We start from the raw sequence: 16,685 nt of genomic DNA, 5'->3' as shown, positions 1-16,685 counted from the left end.
GTGTGCGGTTCGGTTGGCACACCTGGAACACCATATTTTGAGGAGACTGGTGTTGATGCATGATAACTTACAAATCTTACATATGCCAATTTTCTTTTAAATATCATAAAAAACGTCAAAATGACAGAATATTTCCATAAATATGAAGGAGAATTCTGATATACCAGAGAAGGAAATTGGAAATATTGTTTTCTTATCTTTTTTAAATAAATAAATAAATGGTTAATGCGAGTCACATAGTACTAGAATGATTGAAACTGGTAACAACGTGTGAATGGAGTCATCCGTGCTTTTGGGAATTACACTAAATATCAGGATGTGAATATTATTCATGAACTGAAACTGGCTAAAACTGCACTCTTGATCATTTTATGGGATAAAAATGAGTTACTGTTGTTTTCCTTTAATTTTGTTCAAAATAATAAAGTGACTTATCTTTTAGATGATGTTCCTCAATTATATTCTAAAGCATTTGTTGAACTTTTATTAATTTATATTTTTCTACTAAATGAAATATTTTATTAAGTTTCAACCTCTTGATCACTATCAATATGATCTACACCCGTCTTGAAGAAATTGATCATACCAGCAGCCAAGATGATTATTTTTGATGAGTGTTCCTGATATTTTTTATACATATGTAACATCCATATATATTATTATATAATCATTCTATAATGAAATAATTCATAATTTAGAGAGAGAGAGAGAGAGAGAGAGAGAGAGAGAGAGAGAGAGAGAGAGAGAGAGAGAGAGAGAGAGAGAGAGAGATTTGACCGCCACTTTTTCCTTTACAAAAAATATAATGCCCCTTTGCCACCATTTTTTTTGCATTTCCATTATAATCACAATAGTTTGAACTGCAGTAATTATGTAATTTACCCAGGTGTATTTTGGAGCAAAAAAAAATTATCACAACTTTTTCTTTAAAAACATTTTACGGGGAATGCGCACACAGTTTTCTTATATTTTAACTTTTACGCACTATTTCATTTACATAAATTTTGGGGGGTCTTTTTCTATTCTATGAAGCAATCATTTAGCTGCAAATGAATCCAGCAAGTTACTTTGTCATTAATTTTTTCACATTTCCCAATAATTAGGCAATTTATCTGAGTGCATTCTTGAACAAAACTTAAAACTATCGCAAATAACTTTTTTTGGCATATTAACCCTTAAACGCCGAAGCGGTAAAAAAAAAATGTCTCCCGTGTGCCAGAGGGGTTTTGGAGCGAGCGCGGAAGCGGAAAAAATATTTTTTTCAAAAAATCACAGCGCGCTTAGTTTTCAAGATTAAGAGTTCATTTTTGGCTCCTTTTTTTGTCATTGCCTGAAGTTTAGTATGCAACCATCAGAAATAAAAAAAATTATCATTATCATATATAAATAATGCGATATATTGATAACGCAAAACAAAATTTCATATATAATTGTATTCAAATCGCGCTGTGCGCAAAACGGTTAAAGGTAACAAGTTACTTTTTTTTTTTTCGTTGTAATGTACCTAAATTGCAATCATTTTGGTATATAACACATTGTAAAACGATAAAAGCAACACAGAGAAAATATTATCACAAAATAATGCATGAATTCGTAACACTCGGACCTAAACAAATATTTTTTTCAAAAATTCACCATAAATCTACATATTGTCCTAGAGACTTCCAATTTCTTTCAAAATGAAGACAAATGATTGAATATTACTATACTGTAAGAATATTAGCTTACAATTGCAGTTTTTGACCATATCTGACGAGTTAAAGTTGACCGAATGAATGAATTGAATATATATTTTTTTATATGCAATTATTTCGGAAATAAGAAAAGCTACAACTTTCAAATATTTTTCGTTTTATTCTACATAAAATTGTGCACATTTTCATATATAAAACTCTATGAAATGCCTAATATGAAATGGAGCAAATATTCCGAGAATGGGACTTACGCATTTCGGAGATTTGTGGCGGGGAATCCGCGCCTGAGGGAAGGAGTTTTTTTTAAAAATTCACCATAAATTTAAATATTGTGCTAGAGACTTAGAATTTGTTTCACGATGAAGATAAATGACTGAATATTACTAGACTGTAAGAGTTTTATCTTACAATTGCGTTTTTCGACCATTTCGGTAGAGTCAAATTTGACCGAACGTGGGTTTTTTTTTATTTAACGTGATTTATATGCAAATATTTCGAAAATGAGAAAAGCTACAACCTTCAACTATTTTTTGTTGTATTATACATGAAATTGCGCACATTTTCATATATAAAACTTTATGTAACGGCTAATTTAAAATGGTGCAAACATTACCACAATCACACATATGATTTTTTCAGAAGAGTTACCGCGCGGACGTAAAGAAATGTTATTATTTTTTTTTTCATAAATTCACCATAAATCGAAATATTGTGCTAGAGACTTCCAATTTGTTGCAAAATGAAGGTAAATGCTTGAATATAACTAGAATATAAGTGTTTTAGCTTACAATTGCGTTTTTCGACCATTTCGGTAGAGTCAAAGTTGACCGAAGGTTGAAAATTTATCACTTATCATTTTTTATATGAAAATATTTCAAAATTGATAAAAGCTACAACCATGGGTTGTTTTTAGTTGTATTGTGCATGAAATTTCGCACATTTTCATATACAAAACTTTTATGTAACGGCTAATTTAAAATGGTGCAAACATTACACAATCGCATGTATGATTTTTTTCGGAAGAGTTACCGAGCGGACGTAAGGAAAAAGTTTTTTCATAAATTCACCATAAATCGAAATATTGTGCTAGAGACTTCCAATTAGTTTCAAAATTAAGGTAAATGATTGAATATTACTAAAATATAAGAGTTTTAGCTTACAATTGCGTTTTTCGACCATTTCAGTAGAGTCAAAGTTGACCGAAGGTTGAAATTTTGGCAATTATCGTTATTTATATGAAAATATCTCAAAACTGATAAAAGCTACAATCATGAGTATTTTTTAGTTGTATTCTACATAAAAATGCACACATTTTCATATATAATACTCCATGTAACGGCTAATTTAAAATGGTACAAAAATTATGTCAAAGTGACGAAATAATTTCCGAGATGTGTCACAGATACTTTTTAGTGCGGCAAGAAAGAAATTCGCGCTTGCGCGCCTGCGTAACGATGGAAACAAACAACACCTTGATCCGTGAACTCCCAGCATCCCCAAGGCGCGTGATTCAAGAGTTTTCGGCTGGTAGGCCTAAAAGTATTTTTCCACGATTTTTAAAAAACTTTTGTATGTCGACGTAAAAATACGTCCAGTCGGCACCCGAGAGACAAAAAATGTTGATGTAAAATACGTCCAGTCGGCGTTTAAGGGTTAAGGGGGGGGTTTACTTGCAAAGTTTCTCATATCTTCTAACTTCTGTTCATTACTGCATATTCATTAAGTTTTTTGGGGCCTTCTTTCATGTCACTGTACAATAATTTTTTTGGAAAATTAATCCAAACTGAGTAGTCTACCTTGGGAATTGTTGGCTATGCATCTTTGAAAACAAAAAAATGTAAAAATTTTTATGCCTATCATTGAGTCACTGCTATTTCCTTAAGGTATCTGCTTGTAAGGGTCAAAGTCAAATGGTTAATATATTATCAAAGAATTAACTTTACATTACATAAAAGAAATTAGCTACGCTTGTAAGATTCTTATTCAATTGAAATGTAAAAACAAATGATTTCAATTCATCCACAAAAGATGGAGCTTGATGGTAATTTAGAGAAAAGGCGTTAAAGACATTAGACAGCAGACATGGGAGAGTGGAAACTGGATGATGCAGAAATAGAAGCAGAGAAAAAAAATGATGCAGATACAAACAAAAACATGCTGAAAAGACCCAAAAGTTCTACTGATTGTGCTATATAAGGCATATCAGAGGGAATTATGGAAGGTGATTGCACCTTGGATAAAGTGGTATAAAATTACAAAAGGATTAGTAAATAAGGGCAACTTAGATTACATGGATCAAAATGATACTTGCGGTGTCTACTGATATGAGCGAGGATTCCATTTCAAATAAGAAACTAGCAAGAAAGATGTGGTGGTGACGAAGACTGAATTATACACACACACACTCACTCAGAGAGAGAGAGAGAGAGAGAGAGAGAGAGAGAGAGAGAGAGAGAGAGAGAGAGAGAGAGAGAGTTTAATCGCATCCATCATAAAAAGGGTGACCAGTGGGAATACCTGGAAGATCACAAAGAGAGTATAGGTAGGAAATTCAAGCAGACACTACAAAACACACACGTGTGGAGAGAACTTTACAAGTGTCTAAAACTAAAAGAAAAATATCAGATCTAAAATGTTAATGCTGATAAAAGATGATGACCTTATAGTACCCATAGAACCTAGAACCCAGAAAAAAAAAACAATATTTTAACAACAGAGCAAAAGACCTGAAACAAATGGCATTAATATCAGAATCCTTGAAGATCAAAGAATTCTTTAAAAAACAAAAAGAATCTACTCATTACTAGAACATATTTTGCAGGCACTACCTCAATGATACATACTGGATACATAATCGCAAGACCAAATTATGAAAAAAAATAAATACAAAGTTACCGAAATGCATCTTCTTCTACTCTTAAACGCTCTTCTAAATGTTTCAGTGCAGCAGTTTCTCCACCTACATATGGACAGGCCTCGTCACACTCTTGAAAAAATCCAAGCTCTTCTGGAGTTGGGATTTTGGGACACAGCTGGAAGAAAACAACACATTGTCTTTGGCACTGACATTCAAAGCAGAAAGAGACTGTTACAATGTATCAATAATGCTCACTGTTATAACAGGAAAAACAGGTTCCAAGGACCTGTAAATATACTATTATAATGATGCATGCTAATGCATAAAACCCAAGTGCACAATGGTACAAACAACTATTCTGTAAGGGAACTGTTTGTATTTTGTCAGTACAGTATGGCAATTATTAACACATTTAACTATAGATTTTACTAAAATTGACTAATTTTCCTGCTGACATAAGACAACCAAGTCATTTGGTTCAAGTTACACTGCAATATACAAGCAAATTGTCAGACTGCTCCTACTTGAGAAGCTAGTATGTATCTGAAAACATAACTTCAAATGATTACTACTTTCTTATTTTTTGAACTATTACATTAATAATGTACAGATAACACAAATAAACCTATCCAAATTATGTTATATATACAGGCAGTTTACATACTTAATGGGAACCATATAGACTTCCCATTAAACTTTCATAATTTCAGTCTGTAAATGTTGTCAAATGCTTTCTTGTAATCAAGAAAAATCATTAGAAAATTAATGTCCAAATTCTGTATATTATTGTCTAATGTATAGATATTTAATGTTATGCTGTATATTGATTACATTACGTACAGTTTATGAACATTTTGTACATTTGCCTTTGCATTATCTAAAGAAGGAATTATATTTATGTTTCCATGTATATTCCCATTGCACATACTGTGAGACCACTATTTCATTATGCATCGTGGCAACATTGTAATTAGATGTGACAACACTGCCTTTATTTCCCGACCATATTGCATAGTCAGTCTCTGTCCAGTGGTCATTGTAGTGACAAGCGCGGACCTGCTTCCCGCTACTGTCGTTTTGATGTCTGTTTATCTTCATTACAAGATTTTAAAGAATCTACGGGTTTGATTTGTCACCCCTTCATTCCATTTCTTGCATGGATGTATGTGGCAGCATCCCACACATGGCGCAGTGAGTAACCGCACGTTATGAACTCCAAGAAGACGACCGCCATTGCCGCTTTCTTCTCGTCTCGCACATTGGATTCCTTACAGTGACTCAAGATATCAACGACAGTTTTACTACAGTGTCTCCAAGAGTGATACAGTGTTTGTGCAGTGCAGGGTTAGAGTGACAGTGTGCTATAGTGTTGTGTTTGCATTATATTAAAGTGTCCTGTTGCCAAGCTTTCTTCGGGACATTTGAACTGTAGCGCCTGTTTTCTCGGGAGCCCCCACCGTACATCCTCCCCTCGTCATGCATCGATGGTGACTGAGGCCCGAGGCGCTCCCCCAGAGGCACTCTCACCCCTCCCGCCTCCCCTCTGGTCGCTAGCTCGCAACACTCACTCACCCCACCCGACTGCCGCTTATTTCACAAGCGCACTGACAAACATTGTAATTTTTAAATATCCAAAGTGCTTTCTTTCGCTTACATACAGCGACTTGGATATTTTTCTGGCATTCTACTGATCTCAAGCTCTCTTACGACACCGAACACGACATGGCTCAACAAGAGGAAAAGCTAATTGATTTAATGGATCAGACAGCGGATGAGACAGAGGAGCAGACAGCGGATCAGGCCGAGGATCAAACGCAGGGTCTGATGAGAGACGAGGTACCTGTGCACCTCCCCACTGCTGATGAAGATACCAGCACCACTCTCCCCCCCACCCCTCCTCCCCTGACTCCCACTAGGACAGGAGACCAGAATAATGACATACTTCATCTTATACACTTTCTGCAGACTTCCAGCATGCAAGAGCAAGACCGACGACGACAAGAGGAGCAGAACTTCAGACTACAGATGGAGCAATCAAGACAGGAAGACAACCAGCGGTTCATGTCTCTTTTCTCCTTGCTATCAGGACAGATTGCGGCATCGCAACCCCAGCAACTTAACCCCTGATTGCACCTCCTTTTGCACCTGTTCCACCCCCTGGCTTCTCAGAGCATACACCTACAGTTTCTAGCAAGCCTACGGTCCCATCCCCCACCTCTTCTGCAACAAGATGCAACTTACCAAGTGTTTCGTCAATGGAGACTCCGTTTTGAGATTATGCAGCATTAGTTGGACTTGATAGGTTACATCAAACTTCCCAGCTGATTCACCTGAGAACTTGCATCTCCCTGGACGTCCAGCGCCTGCTTACGCATACACTGGGCATCCCTCCAACACATCACTTTCCCTTACAGAGGTGTTGGATACACTGCAAAGCACTTTCGCAGCCTCAGAAATGAAGCCTTACGACGCAGGGAATTGTTGTCCCTGCAAACAGGCTGTCGGAGAATCGTTTGCAGACTACTACACGCCTCAAGGATCTCGCTGATGAAGTGGACTTATGCACTGGCAACCCCACCTCCTGCACTGAACGGCAATTGCAGATGGTAATTTTGATGGGTGTGAGAGACGAAGAGTTAATACAACGCCTTATCCCCCTCCAACCCTCATCTACCCTCGCAGAGTTCGTGACATGCTGCCGCTCCTACGAATCTACATGTGCGACTGCATCAGCCATTGCATCTTCCCCTAGCCAGGTCAACGCAGTATCTACTTACAAGAAGAACCAGCGTCTACAGAAGAGGACTTCTCATCGATCTCCTGACCAACGTTCTCACCAGTCTCCTAACAGTGACCCTTGTCAATATTGCTCTCGCAAGCACGATTCCGGACAATGCCCGCCACGGTGTGCATCGTGCAATAACTGCGGACGCACGGGTCATTGCCCCGCACTCAGAAATGCCCTGCTAAGGAACTCAGTGCAAGACCTGCCAGAAACAAGGACATTTTTGAGAAGATGTGCAGGTCCGACCAAGAAAAGTCAGACTGGGTACACAGCTTCACCTCCTCCTAATAAGTCAAATCCCAGCTGCCGTTTCGTGGGTGATAACTTGGGTAGCGAGTCCCCCACACCAGTCACTGTCTCTCTATCATTTGGCGATATATCATCACATCTCCAGCTAATCCCTGATACAGGAGCAGACATAACAGTGATTGGCACCATACATTTGGATGCACTCCGCATACCTCGGACAAGGCTCGAACCTCCACCCATGACAGACGTTGTAACAGCAGATGGATCCCCCATGACACCGGCTGTAGGATGCTTCCAGCAACACTTCGTCTTGGCAACAAGTCTTGCTCAGCAACCATACATGTTCATGATGGATATCCAGACTCCCCTCCTCTCCCGTGAACATTGCCGAGCTCTCGCCATAGTGTCGCTGGAATTCCCGAAGCCCATCCTCAAGGTAACACATGTCAACAGATGTGCTCAGTTTCCTGCCTCTGCCATGACGTCGCCCGCAGCTATTAAGGACTATTTTCTTCAGCACTTCAGCGACGTCCTCATATCCAAGAAGATCAATACAAACCCAGCCGACTAAAGAAAATGGCAGGTCCCTCCGATGAGGATTCACCTGAAACCTGGTGCTACACCATTCGCTGTGCATACACCCAGGCCCATTCCGTTTGCTCTCAGAGATCAAGTGAAAGAAGAACTTGACTCCTTGGTGTTCAACAAGGAATCATCAGACCAGCAGGCGACGAACCCTCTGAATGGTGCCATCCCATGGTCTTGGTACCCAAGGACAAAGGTGTGCGCATCACTGTGGATCATACCCACCTAAATTCTCAGGTAGCCCGCCCTACACACCCTTCACCTACGCCCCATGATGCCGTCCGCAACATCTCTCCTGCTGCGAAGTACTTCACCACAGCGGATGCCCTGCATGGCTATTGGCAAATGGAGTTGGCAGAAGAGGACCGCCACCTGACTACATTTATAACTCCGTATGGAAGGTTCCAGCACTGTCGCGGCCCGATGGGATTTTTCAGCAACAGGTGATGCATACTGCCTCCGTGGAGATATGGCACTACAAGTGTTCCCAACTGTGTGAAGGTTGTAGATGACATCCTCCTTTCCGACGAGGATCTCCCTTCCCACCTACAACACGTGCACCAAATGCTGACCAGATGCCGTCAGTATGGCATCACCCTCAACAAGGAGAAATTTACTGTAGCCGCCCCTAAAGTTAACTTTTGCGGTTATGTCTTATCATCCGATGGTATTGCAGCAGACCCTGACAAGGTATCAGCTATACGCGACTTCCCTACACCGTCCAATGTCACAGACGTCAGGTCGTTTATGGGTCTCGTCAATCAACTTGCCGACTTCACTCCAGACATCGCAGCAGCACACAGCCCCTACGTCCACTTATGAGCCCCAAACGCTCATTCGTCTGGCGCCGACCATGAGCGAGCATTTAAGAAAGTCAAGACAGCTCTGACTTCACCACCTGTCCTGGCACCCTTCAATCCGCCTGCCTCGCCTGTGGTTCTACAAACAGATGCCTCACGCCTATACGGTCTCGGCTATGCCCTACTTCAAGATAACGCCGAGGTCAGATGCGTCTCGTCCAGTGTGGCTCTCGTTTCCTTACGGATACAGAGACTCGCTACGCCCACCCATAGAGCTGGAGCACTTGCAGTCACTTGGGCTATAGCTAAGTGCCCGCCTATCTTGTCTGGACTTCAGCATTTCACCTTAATGACTGACCATCGCCCCCTTGATACCAATTCTCACACTACACTTTAGATGGCTATTGAGAATCCACGCCTTCAGCGCCTCAAGATGAAAGTGGCCCCTACATCTTCACTGCAGTATGGCGCGCAGGAAACAACTTTGCATACCAGACGCCCTGTCTCGCTCCCCCAACCAGTCGCCCCACACTGAAGATGAAGAGGAGTGCACCACTTCGACTGCACATGTCAGGCGTATCGTTGCCAGCACCGCCACTTCCACTGACGACCAGGCAACAGGACCCATCATCGAAGAAGACAAGTCTCTACAAGAAATCCGCACGGCCGCATCCAGGATCAAGATTACAGTCGTCTCGTTCACTACGTCTCCAACGGTTTTCCTACCAACCGCTATGATCTCCACGCTTCCGCCCTCCCGTATTGGAAGCTGCGGGCACAACCTTTACGCGGATGGAGAGTTAGTATTGTATGGACCCCGGATCGTCATCCCTGCAGCCCTCCGTACACACCTTGGATCGACTCCACGACAGCCATCGAGGGATTGAAGCTACTCGACGTCGTGCAATGCAGACAGTATTCTGGCCAGGTATCAATGCATATCAAGAGTAAAGTAGAAAGCTGTGAGGCCTGCCAACAGCTTCTCCCTAGTCAGCAAGAACCTTTCAATGTGTGACGACCATCCATTCCCGGCCCTTCGAAAGTGTGTCAGCTGACTTCTTCCATGTAGCAGGGAAATCCTTCCTTGTTATTGCCGATAGACTTTCAGGCTGGCCTGTGGTTGTTCCCTGTGGACGTGACACAACTGCAGCCAGAGTTACAAGAATGTTCTGTGTTTTCTTCCGCGAGGTTGGTGTTCCACTCCGCTTACGAACTGATGGAGGACCCCCCCCATTTTTCCAGCCATGACTTCAAGCAATTTGCCGACCGCTGGGGATTTCATCACATCATCACTCTTCTCCACATAACCCTCAGGCTAATGGACACGCAGAAGCTGCAGTGAAAAGCTGTTAAACACCTTATCATCAAGACTGCCCATCCGGGAACATAGATTGTGAAGCCTTTGATAGAGGACTGCTGGAGCTTCGGAAAATACACCGAAAACCCTGTTCTGGACGCTCCCCTGCGCAGATCCTCTATGGCCATCCTCTCCGTACTTGTGTTCCGGTCTCACCCAGATCATTCACAGAGGAGTGGCAAACCAAGACTGAAGATTACGACCGTCGTACTGCTGCCCAAACCGACCAAGCCATGAGCCTTTACAATTCTCTGCCCGCCCTCTACCCAGCTCACCATCGGCCAACGAGTTAGGATACATGGACTCAACGACGCTTCGATGGGACAAGGTCGCATCGTGATGGGCCGCGGAAATGTCAAGAAAGTATGAAATACGCCTTCCAAGTGGTCGTGTATGGGTTTCGAAGCCGAAGACATTTACGCCCAATGGCTAATAAATGAGTGATGACACCTCTCCCCAAGTCCCTGTGTCCCCCCTTGCTCTGGCCAGGAAAGAGAGCCATCATTCGAACCCTCCAATGTCCCTCGTCATTCACCTCGACTAGCGCACAGAATTAATGTTCTGCTCAGACACTGCTACGAGCGTAAAGGGGGAGGGAGGTGTATAGATATTTAATGTTATGCTGTATATTGATTACATTACGTACAGTTTATGAACATTTTTGTACATTTGCTTTGCATTATTCTAAAGAAGAATTTATATTTATGTTTCCATGTATATTTCCCATTGCCACTACTGTGAGACCACTATTTCATTATGCATCGTGGCAACATTGTAATTAGATGTGACAACACTGCCTTTATTTCCCGCCATATGCATAGTCAGTCTCTGTCCCCAGTGGTCATTGTAGTGACAAGCGCGGACCTGCTTCCCGCTACTGTCGTTTTGATGTCTGTTTATCTTCATTACAAGATTTTAAAGAATCTACGGGTTTGATTTGTCACCCCTTCATTCCATCCTCTTGCATGGATGTATGTGGCAGCATCCCACACATCTAATATCAATTAAATCTTCCATGAACCAATAATATTTATTAAGTAAAGAACATTCACTCAAAGGTTATTATGCTACAGCAATTAACACACGGGAACAAGTACCAATATAAATATGATGTTTTTATAATAAAACAAAGTTTTAATTATACTTACCCAGTAATTACATAGCTATGGTTTCTGTTATTCGCAGCAGTATAAATTCAAAATTCGTGGTAGCGACACCGATAAGTGTGTAGGTGAACACAGTCTCGTCCTCCCCTGCCGAGAAGGTTAGGAGCAACACAGCCAATTAGCTCATTCCGTTTATGCTTATGTCCATCAGCGGGGAGGAAGGAGGGCTCTGATCATGTAAATACTGGGTAAGTATAATTAAAACTTTGTTTTATTATAAAAACATCATTTTTAATTATGCAACTCACCCAGTAATTACATAGCTGACTCTCACATTGACAGGAGGTGGGATAAATGGACATACTCTACTCTAAAACGTTAAGTCATGTAATGAATTAGAAATAGATAAGTTGCTAGCATTGAAACAATGCTTGTTGTTCCTTGTTAGTTAAGAGAGCTTGCAGTAGAGACTGCCTCTGGTTGGTGCTCAACTTAACCTGTAGTGGGGCGGCAATAAAGCCGAGGGTCGCCTCTACTTAAGGGGGATCCTTGTAGCAAGGATGATTCCAATTCCTCACAAGGACTACAATTTGCCCTTGCCCTGGGCACAGTACCATAACAAAAAACAACCAGATTATTATGTCACCCTACACGCGGTAAAACCCCACAACCTCTATGTGTCGGGTGCTCTGGGTACATTGTACCCTCTTGGCTCCCTAACCTTCGATCCTTCACTACCAGGTGAAGGTTCGGACAATAGGAGGGAATCCTATGCTTCTTCCTTGATACCATGCTAGTAATTAAAATTTTCAAGGTACTGTCTAAAGTAGCAATTTTCCAAAAAATTCTCTTACGCCATGAGAAATGATGAATGATCACACTTAACAGTGGGTCGAATGCAAAATGGACGTATGAGATATATAGCTCTTAAAAGCTAATGAGGCAGAGGTTGTACTTATGTCATTAGCTTTGCTAACAAGATGTAAATGCTTCCCTTAAATCTGAGTCTCAGAAGAAAAATACCATTAGGTAAATGGCAAGATATCCTAATCCGAGGACGAGACGCATATGTACTCGCCATAACATCTTGGGTTAAATCTGGTCTGGGCTTCTGGTTCTAGGAAATACCAGACCATCTAGCCAGAGTTCCACTCTTCTCCCTGCAATAAAGCACTTTCGACTCTGATAGAACAGGGTTTGCACTTGACTGTAGTTGCCATCCAGAGTTCCTATCAGAAGGAGCCAGTTCTGCTAAAATACAACACAATGGGAAGATTTTCTTCTTGCAGCATAATTCAGCCAGGACACTGAATTTCCCTTGTATGAACTTGTTAGGATTCTGGTGTGGTTCCTGTCTGTCCATAACAGAAGGGTTCTTGCTGTTTCACAGAGAGAAAAAATGCGTTCCTCCCAGTTTCTTGATGTAAGGGAGGGCTGTCCGAGCAGACAGTTACTACTTTATTGCAGACCAGGTCCGCAAACTTCCAATAGCATCCGGTGGATAGCCGTCAATTCTTTCAATTGAAGTGCCACTGTCTCATGGAATGTCACCAATACTCTGTCTCCCCAACCTGGATTGGACGTATCTGAATAGAATAGAATACCAGGTCTTCTGATCTCCACCAAGACAGGTCCTCCTTTATTTCAGATGTTGCCTGGAACACAAATGAGTCTGAAAATTTTTCCCTTTCCAGTTATCTTTAGGAAGAGCTGGAGATTCCTCATGTGAAACTGCCAGACGACACGAACTGTTCTATAGAGGCTAGGGTGCCCAGCAGGCTCCTCCATTCCTTTGCTGAGCAATCTTGAAGGGCTAGCAAATGGTCCACCTACCGAAGGCACGACTCCACTCTTTGTGGGGATGGAAAAGCCCGAAAGCATCCGAGTTTATCCTCATCCCCAAAAAGACAAAATCCAAATGGGAGACTAACTGTAACTTCCTCAAGTTTATCAGAAGTCCCAACTCCTGCCAATGATGGAATTTTCTGCACATCCTCTGTGAACTTCTTCTATGAATGTGACTGAAGAAGCCAATACATATTCCAGGTAAAGAGATTTTTTATCCCGACTAGTTGCAGCTATTAACAATGGGGGCTAAGCTGAGAGTACTTAAAACACTTGTGTGGCTGTCAAAAACCCGAAGCACGGAGCTGTAAGTTGGCACTCTCTGAAGACAACACGAAGAAACTTCTTTGAGCCTCGATGAATTGGGATATGGAACTACACATCGTCCATATCAATGGACACCATCCAGTCTCCTTGATGAAGGAACAAAAAACTGTCTGATTCTTTCCATTATGAATTTTTGTCTTTGGACAAAAACATTCAAAGTGCTCACCTCTAACATGGGCCTCAAGCCCCCTGAGGCCTTGGGGGACTTACTAATAATCAGTTATAAAATCCGGGAGTTAGTGGGCTACTACTAACTCTATGAAATGGCCTTCTTCTGCAAGTGACGAAACTTCTCTTGACAGGGCAATAAATGTCTAAATTCTGAATTTTTTGAGCAGGCTAAAGCTATTGGAGAGCTGAGTAAGGGTGGAAGCTCTTGAAAAGAATGTTGTAGTCTTCTCTCAACATTGTACGATCCAAGGTTCTGCTCATCTTGCTTCCCAGTTCATTCAAATTGGCGGAACCTTTCCCCTACAGGTGCCCGGAGGACTGCCTCTTCACTTCTTAGCAGGGATTTGGAGGAGGATTTCCTAATGGTTCGAGGGTTGATACGTCCTCTTCCTCCGATCTAGGGAATGACCTAGAACTTCCCTTGCCATGAAAGAGCTGAGCACATGTGGAAGGAGAAGGGTGCGAGCTAATAGTGGTAACACGAGAATACTTGATTGAGTGAGAGAGAGATAAGGTCCGGGGTTCACTTCATCTGGAGGTCAGAAGCTACCTGAATCACTGCATCCTCAGGAAAAAAGTGTTTACTATCCAGAGGAGGGTAAAGAGAGGTAGACCTCTGTGTCTGATACACTATTTGGTGGGGAAAGAACAAAAGTGCTCTCGTCTTCTTCAGAATGCCCAACATAAAAGAAGGCAATTCCACGGAACTGTCTCGTTAAAGGTCCGTAAAAATCCTCATCCAGCACCGAACATTCCTTGATCTTGCGGCCCAAAGCTCCAACAGTCCAATCAAGGAAGCCCACTACTACAACCACACGGAAGATAATTTTAATTACATCGCCTAATTCCTGTCACAAGATGTGACGGTGGGAAATTAAAGTTAACCTATCCCTGTTACCTCTTTCAGAAAGCCAAAGGTTAGCTTCCTTCATCGCCTAAAAAAAACTAGATAAGCAACTTGGACGAATCTACTTGATTATCTCTAAAAAATGAGGACACTGGCGATGTTGGAGCTACTGGCAAGACAGAGTCAGAGAAATTCACTAGAAAATAGCGAAGAGGCAACTTCTGCCAAAAAAACAGGGAACAAGGCTGTTTGTGTTTGGATAGAAGGAGCAGTATGCTTCATGAAGCCTTGGAGAGAACAAATCTGAAGAATTCGCTACACAGTAGTAAAGTAGCGAATTGTAGGATGTCTGAGACGACTCCTTATCCTCTTCTTCTTCGGCTGAAGAAAAATGGAGACAAGTTTGCTTAAGGTTGAACAGGAGTTATGAAAGACTTCCTAAAAACAAAAATACTGTCCAACTTATTTAGAATGGTTGCAGTCAAAGGATCTGAAACATTCATAACTTTACACTGTCAGTAAGACAGAAGATGTAAGCGTTGTCCATGGCTGAGAAAGACTTCCTACTGATCCAGCTACGCCGGGCGCCGATGGAAGTTTGGGCGCCGATGGACGCTCAGGCGCTTATGGATGCTCAGGCGCCAATGGACGCTCAGGAGCCAATGGACGCTTGGGAGCCAATGGATGCTCGGGCGCTAACGGATGCTTGGGAGCCATTGAACGTTTTGGTGCCAGCAGTGGTACTTGAGACCAGTGAGCACTCTTGAAGAAGAGGTAAAACATGCACCAATGAGCGCTCAACCGCTTGCCCCAATGGGAGGCTTGAATTACTTTAGATACAGAAGGCAGGACAGAGTCCCTTCCTGCTCAAGAAGGACGCACAGTTACCAAGAGACGCTCAATTGCTGAACACTTTTTAAGAGCTAGACTCTAACACAAAGGAACTATCTGGAATAGGGAGCATAGGAGGAAAGAGGTCTGGCGCCAAAAGACAATCAGAACTTTCCCTGCATGCAACCTTATCTGATGGATGCCCAAAGGACAACTTCCTCGAATCTTAAAAAGGGTATCCTTTCACTACACTGACCCTCTAAGCTATTGTCATTGGGTGAAAAGCATTCTGGACTGTCCCAGAACCTGCAAGAAGGATGTTGGTCCTCTTGTAACACTCTGGTCTTCTTAGGAGGGACAGAAGGCAACATATTACGAGTCCTCCTTTACAGTGGACGAGAGACTGCAATAAAGCACCACTGGCTCAACCCACTTCCGGAAAGACGAAACACTTCCTTATAGATGCCTTTTCAATGGCACTATGTCACGACCTGGGATTTAACAACAGGACCGCCTGAGGGGGCGACTGTCCGTGGCCAAATCCCACTGACCTCCCTTGGGCTACCAGTATGCCTCCTCCTAGGTGCTGGGTAGTTTGACAGGGACCTTTGCCTAGGAGAATCAGGGGACGAACAGCACCTCCTCCACTGCACAAAACTTCCTATCACAGGGTTAACATTGCTAATCTCAACACCACTGGCAATAATAAGGGAAGGAGGCGAGGAAGACAAGCAAAGGAGCATGTGGTACAAATTAAATTTTTACAATAAAAATGACATTTTCATAAAATAATAATTTCTGGGCTCAGCTCGTGTCGGCCTATGAAAGGATCCTTAATATCATTCTTTCTAGGTAAAATTAATCTAAAATTACCAGAGAAAAACAAAATTAAGAAAATGTCAGTAAAACTGACTCGCTCACTCTTAAAAAGAAGTGTCGGTATGGTAATAGGGGCGAGTGGGAACACTACCACGAGACATTCACCAATTAGAACTTCCAATCATAATCCCCACAAGAGAGAGCTGATACCAACGGGCGATGCAGCCGCTACTACTACTACTAGAGGACGCCACGGACAGCAGCGCCCCTAGCGGACATCCTTAATCATTAGCGCTAGCGTTCAGACGCATTTTCTCTGTGCTGTGCTTTTTACGGGATTTCCTATCATCTTCGTTATGGAACGTTCTGCCATCGCAACGGCTAAGTTAAGTGCCTCATAAGTAATGTTTTA

The 16,685-nt window shown here is 42.1% G+C and overlaps 1 protein-coding gene across 1 annotated transcript in view; it reads right to left on the bottom strand.

Moving 5' to 3' along the window:
* Positions 1-16,685, bottom strand: part of LOC135226219 (cryptochrome-1-like) — a 356,750-nt gene that overhangs the window by 258,480 nt on the left and 81,585 nt on the right. The window contains exon 4 of the mRNA XM_064265662.1: positions 4,590-4,726. Coding sequence (XP_064121732.1) covers positions 4,590-4,726 — 137 coding nt within the window. The remainder of the gene's footprint in view (positions 1-4,589; positions 4,727-16,685) is intronic.

The sequence above is a fragment of the Macrobrachium nipponense genome, chromosome 14 (genome assembly GCF_015104395.2).
Source record: "Macrobrachium nipponense isolate FS-2020 chromosome 14, ASM1510439v2, whole genome shotgun sequence".
Lineage (NCBI taxonomy): Eukaryota > Metazoa > Arthropoda > Malacostraca > Decapoda > Palaemonidae > Macrobrachium > Macrobrachium nipponense.
The sequence above is the reverse complement of the archived record's forward strand: the minus strand, read 5'-3'. Positions and strand labels throughout refer to the sequence as shown.